At 33.6% G+C, this 13,183-nt stretch overlaps 1 protein-coding gene across 1 annotated transcript in view; it reads left to right on the forward strand.

Annotated features, from left to right (window-relative positions):
- Positions 1-13,183, forward strand: part of LOC124991318 (cadherin EGF LAG seven-pass G-type receptor 2-like) — a 138,975-nt gene that overhangs the window by 92,738 nt on the left and 33,054 nt on the right. Inside the window, exons 19-22 of the mRNA XM_047562120.1 lie at positions 2,185-2,315; positions 4,093-4,185; positions 4,872-4,941; positions 5,603-5,655. Coding sequence (XP_047418076.1) covers positions 2,185-2,315; positions 4,093-4,185; positions 4,872-4,941; positions 5,603-5,655 — 347 coding nt within the window. The remainder of the gene's footprint in view (positions 1-2,184; positions 2,316-4,092; positions 4,186-4,871; positions 4,942-5,602; positions 5,656-13,183) is intronic.

The following is a 13,183-nucleotide window of genomic DNA, read 5'->3' on the forward strand; positions in this document are numbered from 1 at the left end:
TGTTATAAGGATCAAATGAAATGAGATATGAAAGCTCTTGTAATAAACATGTTATGTAAATATAAGTCATTAATATTATATTTAATCCCTGTAGAAAGGTTTTGCTCTTTTTATATCATTGCAGCAACAAAGTAATATCCCAACTTGTCTTAGGCTTTGAAATGTTAAAAAAAAATGTTGTTTTTTAAAACAAAAGCTTTAGATATATTTTGTGTAAGTACATGAGAAAAAGATAGGGAACGAAAGAGCAAAGAAACAGGAAAATATACCCTTGTTTATCAGGCAAGCAAAGTATAAGTGAGGATGATTCTTTCATCCAGCCTCTAAGCAATTTTCTGATGCCTTTAATTGGCTCTATACAGCTGGTTTCTCATGGAAAAAAACGCATAGTGACTTTGACATGAAAGCTATGGTGATTTACAGACCCTTTGATACAGATTACATATTTTCTTAAAACTCTCACAATATCCTCAGTTTCACAATCAGCTGAAAAGAACCTGGTGCTTGAAGAGATGCAAATCTATATGTGAACACCAATTCTGCCCCTTGTGACTATAGAACTCCAAGTAACACACCAAGCCTCCCTGGGTCTCTGTTCCCTTTTGTTTTTTTTTTTTTGTTTGTTTGTTTTTTGGTAAACTGCTGGTGGTGAACACCTCTCTTTTAGAATGGGTATTAAGGGAAACTTAAATAACTTAGTTAAAAGAATTGGACCAATTCTGGTACATAGTGGGTAATAAATAAATCCTGGCCCTACCCTTTTAGGCTGTACAGTTCTATATGGTATAAGGTGATCCTTGGAATATAGTAAGTATTTAGTAAATATTTTTTGGAAAGAAAGAAGAAAGGAAGAAAAACAGGTGTAGACTAGATCTCTTTCTTTGTGGTAATAATGGTATTCTTCCCAATTGCACTTGGTAGGGGTATTATTTTTTAAGGAGCTGAAAACAAAACTAGGCGATTAAGTGGTAATCAAGTTGTCTGTCATCTTTTCATCTTTTTATTATGTGGAAATGCAGTATAGTATTATTTACTTAGGAAAATAAGGGTACAGTATTTCATTGAACATGTGGGAGACTAGACTAATTTCTTGATCTTTCTTGTCCAGGCATGCCCATACCATTGTACTATAAACAGAATGTTTAGTCAGATAATACTTAATCTTGACAACTACAGTGATCAGGATTCTTCTCACTGAATCACGTAAATAGTGCTATTTCTGCTATTACCATTGTTGATCCTTTTCGAAAAGGTCTGTTCTCCCTGCCTTTTACTTTCATTTATTTATCTATTTTTTCATATATGTGAAGCCAGCCTCCTGAATTAGGTTACTTAAAAACTGGCACACTTAATGCATGTGTTCACAGAATTTATCCTGTCTTATGCTGCCATCTGCTGGGAACATACTCCATCTTAGTGACAGACACCAGGTTAAAATCTACAAGTTTTGCATGAATTACTGGCTTCTTAAGTGGTCTGCCTGAGATGGTGAGGGGGATTCACCTGAAAAAAAACCTTTTATGATAGGAAGCAGAAAAGAGAAGCTGCGATCTGACTAATTTTTAAAATAATACTTCACCCTGTAAACATCTTGCTGATTCATTCTACCTGTCATTCAGCCAACACTCTCTAATGTCTTCTCTGTGCCAAGAGCTGCGTAGAAATGGTCCTTCTTTAATAATTTACTTCCCAGTAGAAAAAGTCAGAATTAAAAGTAATAAATATGGTGAAATATTCTATGTGCTATGGTAGAAATATGAGCAAAGAGAGTGGGTAAGGCAATTTCTACCCCAAAGTCAAGGTTCTTACAAGCAAAGGCAGAGGATGACCCTGATATGGAACCAATGCTCACCAAGAGGGCAAGGCAGCAAAGTGGGTTCTGGCTGGATGCAATATTACGAACAAAGACATTGACTTTTAAAGAGAAACTTTGGTTTGTCTTTAGTAATAGAAAGAGGAGTTAGTTTAATATGCTTTGTATGTTGCTGTATGTGGAGTTTTCATTTTTCAAATAAATATCAAGTGAAAATCTTTTTTTTTTAATTTTATATGAATATCTTATTTTAATAATATAGAAAGAAGAAACAGTGATGTGGGAAAAACTCAGTGAATGCTATATATTTTTGTCAAAATACCATTGACAATACCAGTTAATGTGTAGTAAACATTTCTTGTATTTCTCAGATAACTACTTCTGTCTTGAAGAAGATTTCCTATTACTGGATCCCTGATAACTGGTTTTCTGCAGTATTAACTCTAACAGGCGCTCTTTTTATGGTGTGCCTGTACGCTGGCGCATGGTGCCTCTTCAAAGAGTAAGATTTTAGTTTTGCTTCCATTTGAATTTGTTTGAATTCCATAAAACCCATCAAGGATGCCTTTAAAAGACCAGGATGAAAGTGGAAAGGAAAGGTTAAGGGAAATTCACCTATTACTTTTAGTGCTTCATAAATGTTATCCTTGCTGATAATCTCAACAAAGCTGAGAGAGAACGGTATCACTGTTTTAGATTAGATTCAGGATGTTAACTAAGATCTGGTTCAAAAGCTAATGCTCTTTCTCTAAGTGATCAATCCAATGATACAAGCTTTTAAACAAAGGAAAAAGAAATGAGATTTTGAAAATTCCTACAGAAAATAAATAAAATTTAGTTGATACATATGTAAACAAGATTTACCCACCTAAGGATAGATAGAGGTTCTCAAACTGTAAGAAAAAGAATTTCAGTGGTAACTATAGGAGGATTGAATTCATTTAAGAATGATCTCCTGAGTTCTTATGGTTCAGATATTGTGACAGGTAACCAGAATACAGAGATGATAACAGATAATACCTGCCCTCAAGGAGCACCATCCTTGGTATAAAGAGCACAGGAAAATGAATGGTTACATTAGATTATAAGGGAAAGTGATGGGAGGGTAATTGGTATTTAAACATATTTCTGCAATGTACCTAAGTCTTGCCTAGAGGGATTGGGTAGGAACTTTTCACTGGCAAAGTGCTACTGAGGTTGGATTTTAAAGAGCCAGTGGAAGAACACAGAAAAGACACAAAATATATTTAAAAGTGATTTGGTGTTCTTTTGAGAAGCATAGAAATGTAAACAGGTTAATATGAACTCTACTGTTTTACTTTTGTTAGAAAGTAATGTTAGTTACTAGTAAGGTTGGTTCTTACCCTGGGGTATGGAGTGTCGATTCCACAAGGTAATACATGTTAGCCTGAAAGTAAAGGTTTAGGAAGGACAACCAAGACCTTTATATAAAATAAAGATAGTTTAGGGAACTTAAATTTCTGTTTTGAAGGAGAAATATACCTTAGAATATTATGTTAATTTGTAATTATAGTATAAACTGCCTGAATAAAAATATAATTTATTATTTAAAAAAAACAAGGAAGTCAGTGAATTAAGAAGGTACAATCAGTGGTTTCAAAAATTTCCTCTTTTTTTATGAGGAATTCCTGGTCTTAAACATACCTTATCTTTTTTTTTTTTTTTTTTTTTTTTTTGCAGTGCTGGGGATTGAACCCAGGGCCTTAGTACTTGCAAGGCAAGTACTCTACCAACTGAGCTATCTCCCCAGTCCTTAAACATACCTTATCATGGAATGGTTCTATGGATGTGCTATAACCAAGCATGACAGAAATTAAAGTGCTAAATATAGTATCTGCTAAACTACAAACTTTTCATTTATCTAATGTTATATATATCTCCTAGTTCCCCCTCAATGTAGAAATGTTATTATGAAATATTTTTAACATTTAAAAAGTTATTTTCTGTTATTTTAAGCCACCACCCCATCTACAAATCATTATTTTCTTATGGAAGTTTTATTAAAATGAAGGATAAAATTATAAAATTAATTTAATTTATCCTTATAAAATTAAGGATATTGTGTTCATTTTAAAATTCAAAAGAAATTCTTCTTAACTGGCATTATATTTAGATTAAGTTGTATTTTTTTTTGGCATGGGAATTTCAATGCTATTTTTATTAAGATTGAAGCAGGGAACTAATTTTGAAAAAAAATAAGCACTTTGGTTTACTTTTGTCAATGTCCTCCATGTCCCCTCCACTCCCTTTAACTTTAGTGTTCCTGCCTGTTCAAGATTATTTCCTCACTGTCACAAACATCAGGAGCATCAACCAAGTCTCACTGTGAAGGAGCCAGTGCAGATACCAAGGTAAAAGCAGATTTGATGTTTTAAAGGAAGGAATTTTAGACTTTACAAGCTGGGTCCTAAATGCTTCAATATACATTAAACTTAGAAATATAAGATTTTGATTAACATTTTTAAAAGTTACATTTAGATTCTTTGTTAATTTTTTAAGTAGCCCAAACTTAATTCTTCAATATTTATTGACCACCTAAATAGGATTCCAAGTATGGAGACATAGTAGAGAGCAGAATTGTATTTACAAATGCTCATTATGACCTAGTATTGATTTTCTGTTGCCATTGAATGGCATTAGTACTGTTTTCAAGTTAAGTTATTTGTTTAATGATAAGAGGCATAAGAGCCACAGGGATGAGAACAAATATCATGTTTCAAGAAACCAAATGAAATACATAAACTTTTACTTAGAACAGCATTGAGATCCATTACTTTATTTAGAAAAGATACTAAGATTATTAATAATAAACACTTCTATTAATCTTAATATAAGAACATAAGTGATTCTGAGTTATAAAAGACTATTAAGAGCTACTTTACAGACTATTTAAATATAGCATTGTGTAGTGTTGGCTTACCTATTATAAAAGAAACTATTGCATCATTTATTATTTGTGCACATAACCACTAAAATATATCTTTTGTGTTAGAGATTAAAGTAAATATTTCAAAATTTTCTTTAATGCTTTTTGTAGGCATGGAAACTTACTGAGTAGTGATCCCAAACCAAACACAAAACCAAACTTGCTGCCTGGAAATCATCAGGTAAGGACAAAGAGAGAACTCATGTCAGAGACACTAGAATAGTTATTCTTGCATTTTTCATGGAGTCCAGACAATAATACATTTGCAAATAAACTGTAGTGAATGTGAACTCATAAATCAAAATGAGAGAATATATGGACTTCAACTGAGTGTAGAAGTGAAAATTGAAAAAGGAGCTAACATTGTACTTTAAGTACTTGACATTGGTGACATTGATGAGGGAAATGATATAGCAGGAGAAATCTAAATTGATGGTGTATTGGTGAAATGGCTTTCAAATTTCCTTTACCATGTTTTCTCCCTTTGAAGGATGAAAAAAATAGGTGAGATTAAATTGCAAACCACAACGTTTTGCTAAATTACAGGATTAATTTTTATGTAGAACTACATTTGATTCAATGCCTTTGGAGCGGTAAAGTATTTTCCAGTTACTACAAAGGCCATTAGCATATATATTACTCTAATCAGTAATATTAATTCTGTAGGTATTTATGTAACACTTAACGATTACAGGCCACTCTTCTGATTACTTGGGAGAATTTTAGGAAGCATAAAACATGGCTTTCACTCTTCAAGAGCCCATAATCCAGCTGGTAAAGATATAAGTAAAAAATTATAGGGAATAATGTATGACAGTTTATTAATTCTTCTTAACATGCAGAGTGCATCCAATCAGCTCCATAAGTATTCAGAGAACAGCAAGGTCCTTGTGAGGTAGATCAGAGAAAATTTTGTGAAAGAATTAGCACCAGAGATACGGTGAAGAATTGGTGTATGTTTATAGATGGAGAAGAGTGGGAAAAGGTTGCAGAGTCTTGACATGAAGTATGATAAACAAATACCAAGACTTTTTACCAGCTTTTCTTCCACTTGGGCCAGTATTCCTTTCTCTTTTACCTTTCTCATATCTTAGGACTCTGCTTACTTACCCTGCGATCTTCTCCAATTTTACCACTACCACTCAGCCTAAGTTAAATGCATCCCCAGAGCCGACATAGAGTCATCATTGCTTTTCTGCCACATTATTGCTTTCACTTTTGTGCACTAATGGAAATGTCCCTGAAGAACATCACCATGGAATGTATGCACAAACATTTTCTCAAAGCTTAGACAGGCACTAAGTGACTTATCTTTCCTAAATTTCTTCCTTGTGCAGAGTACATCTCTTTCCTTCTTTACAAATTACTGCTTCGGGAGTATGTATTGTCAGATTTTAATGATCCTTACCTATTTTATTATTATTCCCCAATTCTTCAGTGACTTTAATTCTTAGCTCCCAAGGTTTTTCCTTTCATACTTCCTGGCATATTTATAGCATATTTAGCCTCTACAAAAATAATCAAAATATATCATGGCTGATCATTCTTTTAACTCCTTTGTTCCTTTTAATTTGTCCTCCTTCCTATTCCAGACACCCATCCCTATGGTCACACTCAAGACTGTAACATTATCAATAATTATAACACTTCAAAAATCTAGTGTCCAAATATCACACTCTGCTTATTATCCAACTTAATCCAAAATATTTAGGTTTATTAATTTATTCCAAATCTTCTATGCTAAAAACCTTGTTACTTTTTCTTTCTCCATTACTTCTCTAATGTCATTTTATTGCGTATCCTGATTGGATTTCATTGTCCAGCATTGTTACTTTATTCACAAAGAGCTCACTCTTTGTCACACCATCTCCTTCAAATTCAGGTAAATAACTTCAGTCCTGATTAAAGCAATCTGTCATTGAATCTGTGACTGCATTTAAGCAGCAGTGTGTTCCTATTGAAAGTAACACAATTATGTGCTCTGCACTCAGTTCTGATTTATGACCATGTTTTCAAATCGTAGCTTAATGTAACCACACCAGACTATAGATTCCAAATAAATTCACTTTACCACCTTCAGTGATGAAAATTCACAGTTCTCCTGCTTTTCTCAAATCTCCAACACATCCATCTCTTCTCGCTCTCCACTGTGATTTATCTGCACATTTCACAAACAAAAGACATATTAAATTTAAAAACTCTCTCAGACCCTTAAAACCAACTCCACAAACTTGGTTGCATCAGTAACATATATCCTGACTTCCCAGGTCCAGAGGTGGTACCCCTGCTTCCATGTATATGCATCCATTCCAGTTATAATTTGGGTACCCAGGTCTCTGGTCTTCTCATGGAAACATTTTCTCTCTATCTTTCACTGCTAGATTATTTGCATAACCTGATATGACTTAATATCTTCTACTTTTGAAGTACTTCCTCTGATGCTTTCTGCAACCATCCCTTTTCTGTTACCCTGCAGAGTACTATCCTTCAAAATAGTTGTGTAGGTTGGTTATACATAATTTCTCACCTCCAAATATCTATTCAACTCAGTGAGAGATCTCCATGTATTCAATACTCCACTGAAATAGCCATTATCTAAATTGTCAATGGCACACAATTTGGGAGAGGTATGACCTAATTTTGATTTCTTTATACTTATTGTTACAAAGTCAATAGGAAGGTGTTAGTGCACAATTTTTCTAGCTGCCCTGAGAACACTGTGTAATGGTGAGCAATATTTGGATATGACCTGAGTGCAGTTCTAATATCAACAAGTAAATTGTTCTGAAACTATATGGAGGCTTTCAGTATGTTGTAAGTAATGACTTAATACATAAGTGATTAGATAAGACAATTATTTTATTCAGTTGTCATATTTCTTGGAGTATAAATGACTCCAGTAGAGTGGGCCTGTGAATTGCAAAGTAGTAATTCCATTAGGAATTACAAGGTCATTGACAGTGTCACTATTGACATTTAGAAAAAAACATTTGAAATAAAATAACAATTGTACATTTTTTCTTCTAGTTGTCAACAGTTTATGATGGACATGGAATTGACCCTGGTAAGAAGCAGAATATGGTATCAATGTTCCTATGTTTAAAAAGTACTTTTTAAACATGAAATATTTCACAATACTAGGGAGCATCTTATGGTGTGATTAATGTAAAGTTTTGATTATGTAAAATATTCTTGGAGAATTACAAATGCTTATTTTTGCTTAAAGATCCAAGTATATTATAAGAAGTTGTTCTACTGTTTTAAAAAATCCATTAATTTTTCTTTATCACAATGATTCATGAATTTTTTAGATACTTTTTCTTGAAATCTATATTCTGAAAACTCACAAATCCTATTCTTTAAGTAGTTTCAAATACTTTCTAGATATCCCACATAAATCTCCATTACAACCTGAATGGCCTTAATTAATCACTTTTGCCTACCAAAGCAATAGCCTCCTAATTGGCCTTGCTGTTTCTTTACTAAATTTCTTAAATTCAAACACTACTTCCACTTTTACTGGGTAATGACTCAACTCTTCATGGACAACATTGTGTGGGCATGTTCTAAGTGCCAGTCCCTGTGAGCAAAAAGCACATAATATTCAGTCCTTATGAAGCCCCAGAAGAGGTAATAACATTTCAAATTTTCCTACAAGGAAATACAGACAGAGCTAAATTTACATTGTTAAAATTACAAATCCTTAGCAAATGAAAATTCTTCAATATCACTAGAAAATTCAATCTCAAATATATTGTCAGTTCTGTGAGTATAGCACCATTAGCTTAGTAAGTTGGTCACAACATATCATGCCCTTATTCTTTTGTGAAGAATATTCTTGTTATATCACTTTTTCATTTTATTTTTATTTATTTATTTATTTTTACTTTTTCATTTTATGTTCTTTCTGTTCGACTTTACCCTTCTTTAGCTAGCTAAGTACTATTTGTAAAATGAGACAGCTCAGACATCACCTGGATAAACTTCCCTGAATGGGTGTATCTCCACTGTGTTCCTAAGACACCCTTCCCTGAATGGTGTGTCTCCACTGTGTTCCTAAAACACCAACATATATGATATCATTAGCCTCTATCTTTGTCTTTCTTCTTGGAGATATTAATTTAATGTTTATCCTCAGTGCCAAGTAAATACTAGGTACCCTACTCACATTTGCTTAAGAGGGGATTTGCTATTTAAGAGATTGCTGGTAACCTTTAAAAAGGTAAACATCTTGGTACAAGGGATTAATGACTGAATGACATGAGTATTCAAGTAGCACAACATAAAGGGATAGCTATGAAGTATTTTTGTCCTTCAAAAGTCCTTTTTGACTCAAGAGATAATCCAAAGTATTTTTGTCCTAAAATATGACTCTCTTATCTGTGTGTATATGTATTATGATAAGGGGGAAATTTTACTAGAGTAATAAATGGAAATAAAATTTTGTTTATATGATAATATGATAAAGAGATAGAGGGAAGAACTGGGGATTAGGAAAAGAGAAGTTTGCACTGGAGCCATAACTTCATGACTTAATTTTCATATAATTTGGAGGAAGCACTCATTCTGTTTCAACTTCAGTTCCCTCACCCGTGAACTGGAGGTATCATTCTTATTAAAAGGTGCTGAAATCTGTGTCCTAGTCATAACAGTTCTCCTTGACTGGGGTTGAGAGGTGTTAAAGGCCTGCTTACCTCCCAGGTGATTCAAGTGTGCAGCAGATTGAGACACTGCCCAAGGCAGAAGGAAGGACATTCTTAATGTCCTTTACATCCTGTCGCTCATGCCTGGTTTATGATTGGGATAGGTTGACCCCATTAGGAGAAACAGGCTCTGAAAAATGAAGGAAGAAGTGAAGCAGAAAGCAGGAGATAATAGGTAAGAATGACAATAAAATAGCCAACAGGAGGAGTGAGTTGTGAGTTCCTAGGGTGGGAACTGAGATTGAAGTAGGGCATCTAAAAGTTCATCTGTCTGTGGATGGAGAGAAGCATTATGTTGGCTGAGCTTTGAATAACATAAATTAAACCAAAATAAAAATACATGAAAATATTTACTACCTGTTATTCATGTTAAACTTTGAATAAAACATGTATAATAAAAAATATGCTGATTTTAAATTTCATATGCTACAAAATGAATATAGACAAACATCCTGCATACCATGAAAACTTGTTGAAATGACAACTTCATATCTCCATCAAAATTTCAGCAAATGTATTCAGGAGCAATGTTTTCCAAGATTGCCTAATCCTAAGAATTATCTGAGATGCTTAAAACATGATAGATTTATGGGCCCCACCCCTGCTCTTTAAGGAGAAGGATTTGGAAATGTGTATTTTTAACCAATATTTTGAATTATTGTAAAGAGAGTAGTATTTAGAAAACACTAATTTGAATAACTGTGTAACTTCCAGACTGATTAGTGTGCCACTTGATATAGCACGTGATGGCACTATCACAACACAAAAATCTGATCTTAAACTCAATTTAATAAAAAATGTTTTCTTTGAAAGTCCTAAATAATGTAAGAATTGGGTAAAATTAAAATAATAGCAAAGGCTTGTCATGAAAAGCAACTGCCTTCCAGATCCCCCCATGTCACCCCACTACATACCTACCCATCTCTGAGGCAACCATAATTAGATTCCACCATGGCAAGTGAAATAAGTCAAATTCAGAAGACAAGAGTCATATATTTTCTTTCAAATGTGGAAGCTAAAAAGAGAAAGGAAAGAAAAGTGACAGGGTGATCTTGTGAAAATCAGCAGAGAACCAGGAGGTAGAAAGAGAGCAGAGAGCAGAAGTACTGGGAAGTATTGGCTAAAACTATATTGTTATATTGTGTGCACGTATACACGTATGCATGTATGAATATGTAACGATAAATCCTATAGTTACGTACAACTGTAATGCACCAATAAAAATGTGGAAAATTTTTAAAAAGTTAATAAATTATAATCCATGCTATAAAGTGGTTATGTAAATCCCCTTCACTGAAAGGACCAAGTAACATTCAAGTGTGCCATTTTATTTGCAACATAATCACTCTTCAAACCTTTTCCATCATACAGCTTAATCAGAAAATACATTTTCAACGACAATTCCAATACATCTTTGTATTTTTAGCACGTTACATAAGGGTGTTTGTATATGAAGGACTGTACTATTTTGATCACAAGCATCAAAAATTTAGACAAGGTATATTTTTTAGTGAGAAAAATATAACAATAAATGAAACTCCTAGCAAATGTTCTATAGTGGTCAGACTGCCTTGTGCACCCTCTGTCATGTATTCCCCAACCTTGGAGGCCACTACTATAAACCTGGGGTTGTAGACTATAGTCTACATAAAGGAAGATATTGTTATCATTAAGGTCAATTCACTTTTCCTGCTTTCTATCCATTGTAATTAAGGCATGCTTTGGTGGACTTTATATCTGAAACGACTTCATGAAATAATTTTCTTTCTGATGAAAAAAAAGATATGTTTTTACCAATTTCTCAAAATAATTTTATTTCAACTCCAACATTATTAGTTTTTATTCTTCCAAAGATGTCCCTTTCAGAACTCTCTGCTATCCCCTTGCACAACCTGAAGTAGTCCTTACAGTAATCTTGTTTCTATCCCAATATTTTTCTTCACTATACACTCAACCTGGACAAATGTGACCCCGTGTGTGTGTGGTGTGCTGATGCCCACAGGGAAGTTTATCCATAGTTTTATCATATTCAGTAAAGGAGAGTGAGTGTTCTCAGCCAGTGATGGTCAATTCCACATACTGCGTGCTTTCTTCAGATGGAAAATAACTCACTTATCTCTGTATTTATTCACCACAGTGTATCTTTCAGTGTTTCATGTCCTGGTGAATAACTGTGACTTTTATGTTCAAAAAAAAGTAGAGGAAAAAAAGAGTGGATTAGGTACACCATGTTTGCTAAAATGTTTTAACTCTTAACTCAAGAGGAAGAAGAAATATGAATGGTCAATGAATATATGAAAAAATGTCTGACATCTCTAGCAATTAGACAAATGCAAATTAAAACTACACTGAGTCATAATGGCAATTATCAAGACTACATGTAACAATAAATGTTAGTGAGGATGTGGGAAAAAGGGAATACTCATACATAACAAATGGGGTCTGCAAATTCGTGCATCTATTCAGGAAAGAAGTATAGAGATTCCTCAAAAAACTAGAAAATGGACTCACCATTTGACCCAGTCATACCACTTCTTGTTATATACCCAAAGGACTTAAAATCAGCTTACTACAGTGATGCAACTGCACAGTTCACAATAGCTATGGACCCAGCCTAGGTGCCTTTCTACAGATGAATAGGTAAAGAAAACACAGTGGATTAATACTTAGCCATAAATAAGAATGACTTTACGACATTTGGTGTGATCTACATACTGTCATGTTAAGTGAACTAAGCCAATCCCCAAACCAAATGTAGAATGTTTTAGCTGATATGTGGAAGTTAATCCACAATAGGGGTGGGGTGATAGAAGTTCACTGGAGTAGACAAAGGGGAGTGAAGGTAAGGAAGGGGGGATAGGAAAAGGCAAAACAGTGGGATGAATCTTACACACTTTCTATGTACATACATGAATACACCATGGTGAATCCCACCAACATGTACATCCACAAGAAATTAATTAAAAAAATAACTATGGGTAAATGGCAAAAAGATCACTAGAGGGAATGGAGCAAGGGTTGGGCGAGGGAAAGCAGGGGTTGGATGAGGAGTCTGAATTAGAACAAGGTATATTCCATGCTTTTATAATTATTTCAAAATGATTCTACTGTCATGTGTAACCAAAAAGAACCAATTAAAAAGTAATTATTAAAATTATAAGTCATCTCCACAAAATAAATATTAACTATTGTATTTAACAAAATAGAAAACATTTCCCTTACCTTTATTGACCTGTTTTTGTATTTCCATCATCTAATAGAAATTCAAGTTTTTATAAATATTTTGACAAAGTACTTTTTTTTTTCTTTTTCATCAGTGACAGGAATACAATATCTATTGAACAGTCAGACAGGAGAAGTCAAGATGTTGAACAATTAAGAAAAGAAGGCGATTCCAATGGGAGACATTTGACTTTAAGCAGCATAAAGGTCACCAAGTTGCCATGTCACTTGCTTTATTTGAAAAGGTCTTTTAAAAACACGGCTTTTTAACAATAAAACAGAATCATTTTTCTCACCATTGCTAGATACTTTTGTGTAGCCTGTCACATATTTTGATAGGTCTAAATTTCCCTTCTGTAATTAAACTAAGGTTTATATGCTGTAGAGGTGTGCTTGTTTTGAGTCAAATATTTACAGTGATATGCTTTCTAATAATCAATAAAAAATAAAATGAAGATTCCAGTTGTGTTCAGACTGTGGTTATATTTAAAAACTATA

This window comes from Sciurus carolinensis, chromosome 8 (assembly GCF_902686445.1).
Source record: "Sciurus carolinensis chromosome 8, mSciCar1.2, whole genome shotgun sequence".
Taxonomy (NCBI): Eukaryota; Metazoa; Chordata; class Mammalia; order Rodentia; family Sciuridae; genus Sciurus; species Sciurus carolinensis.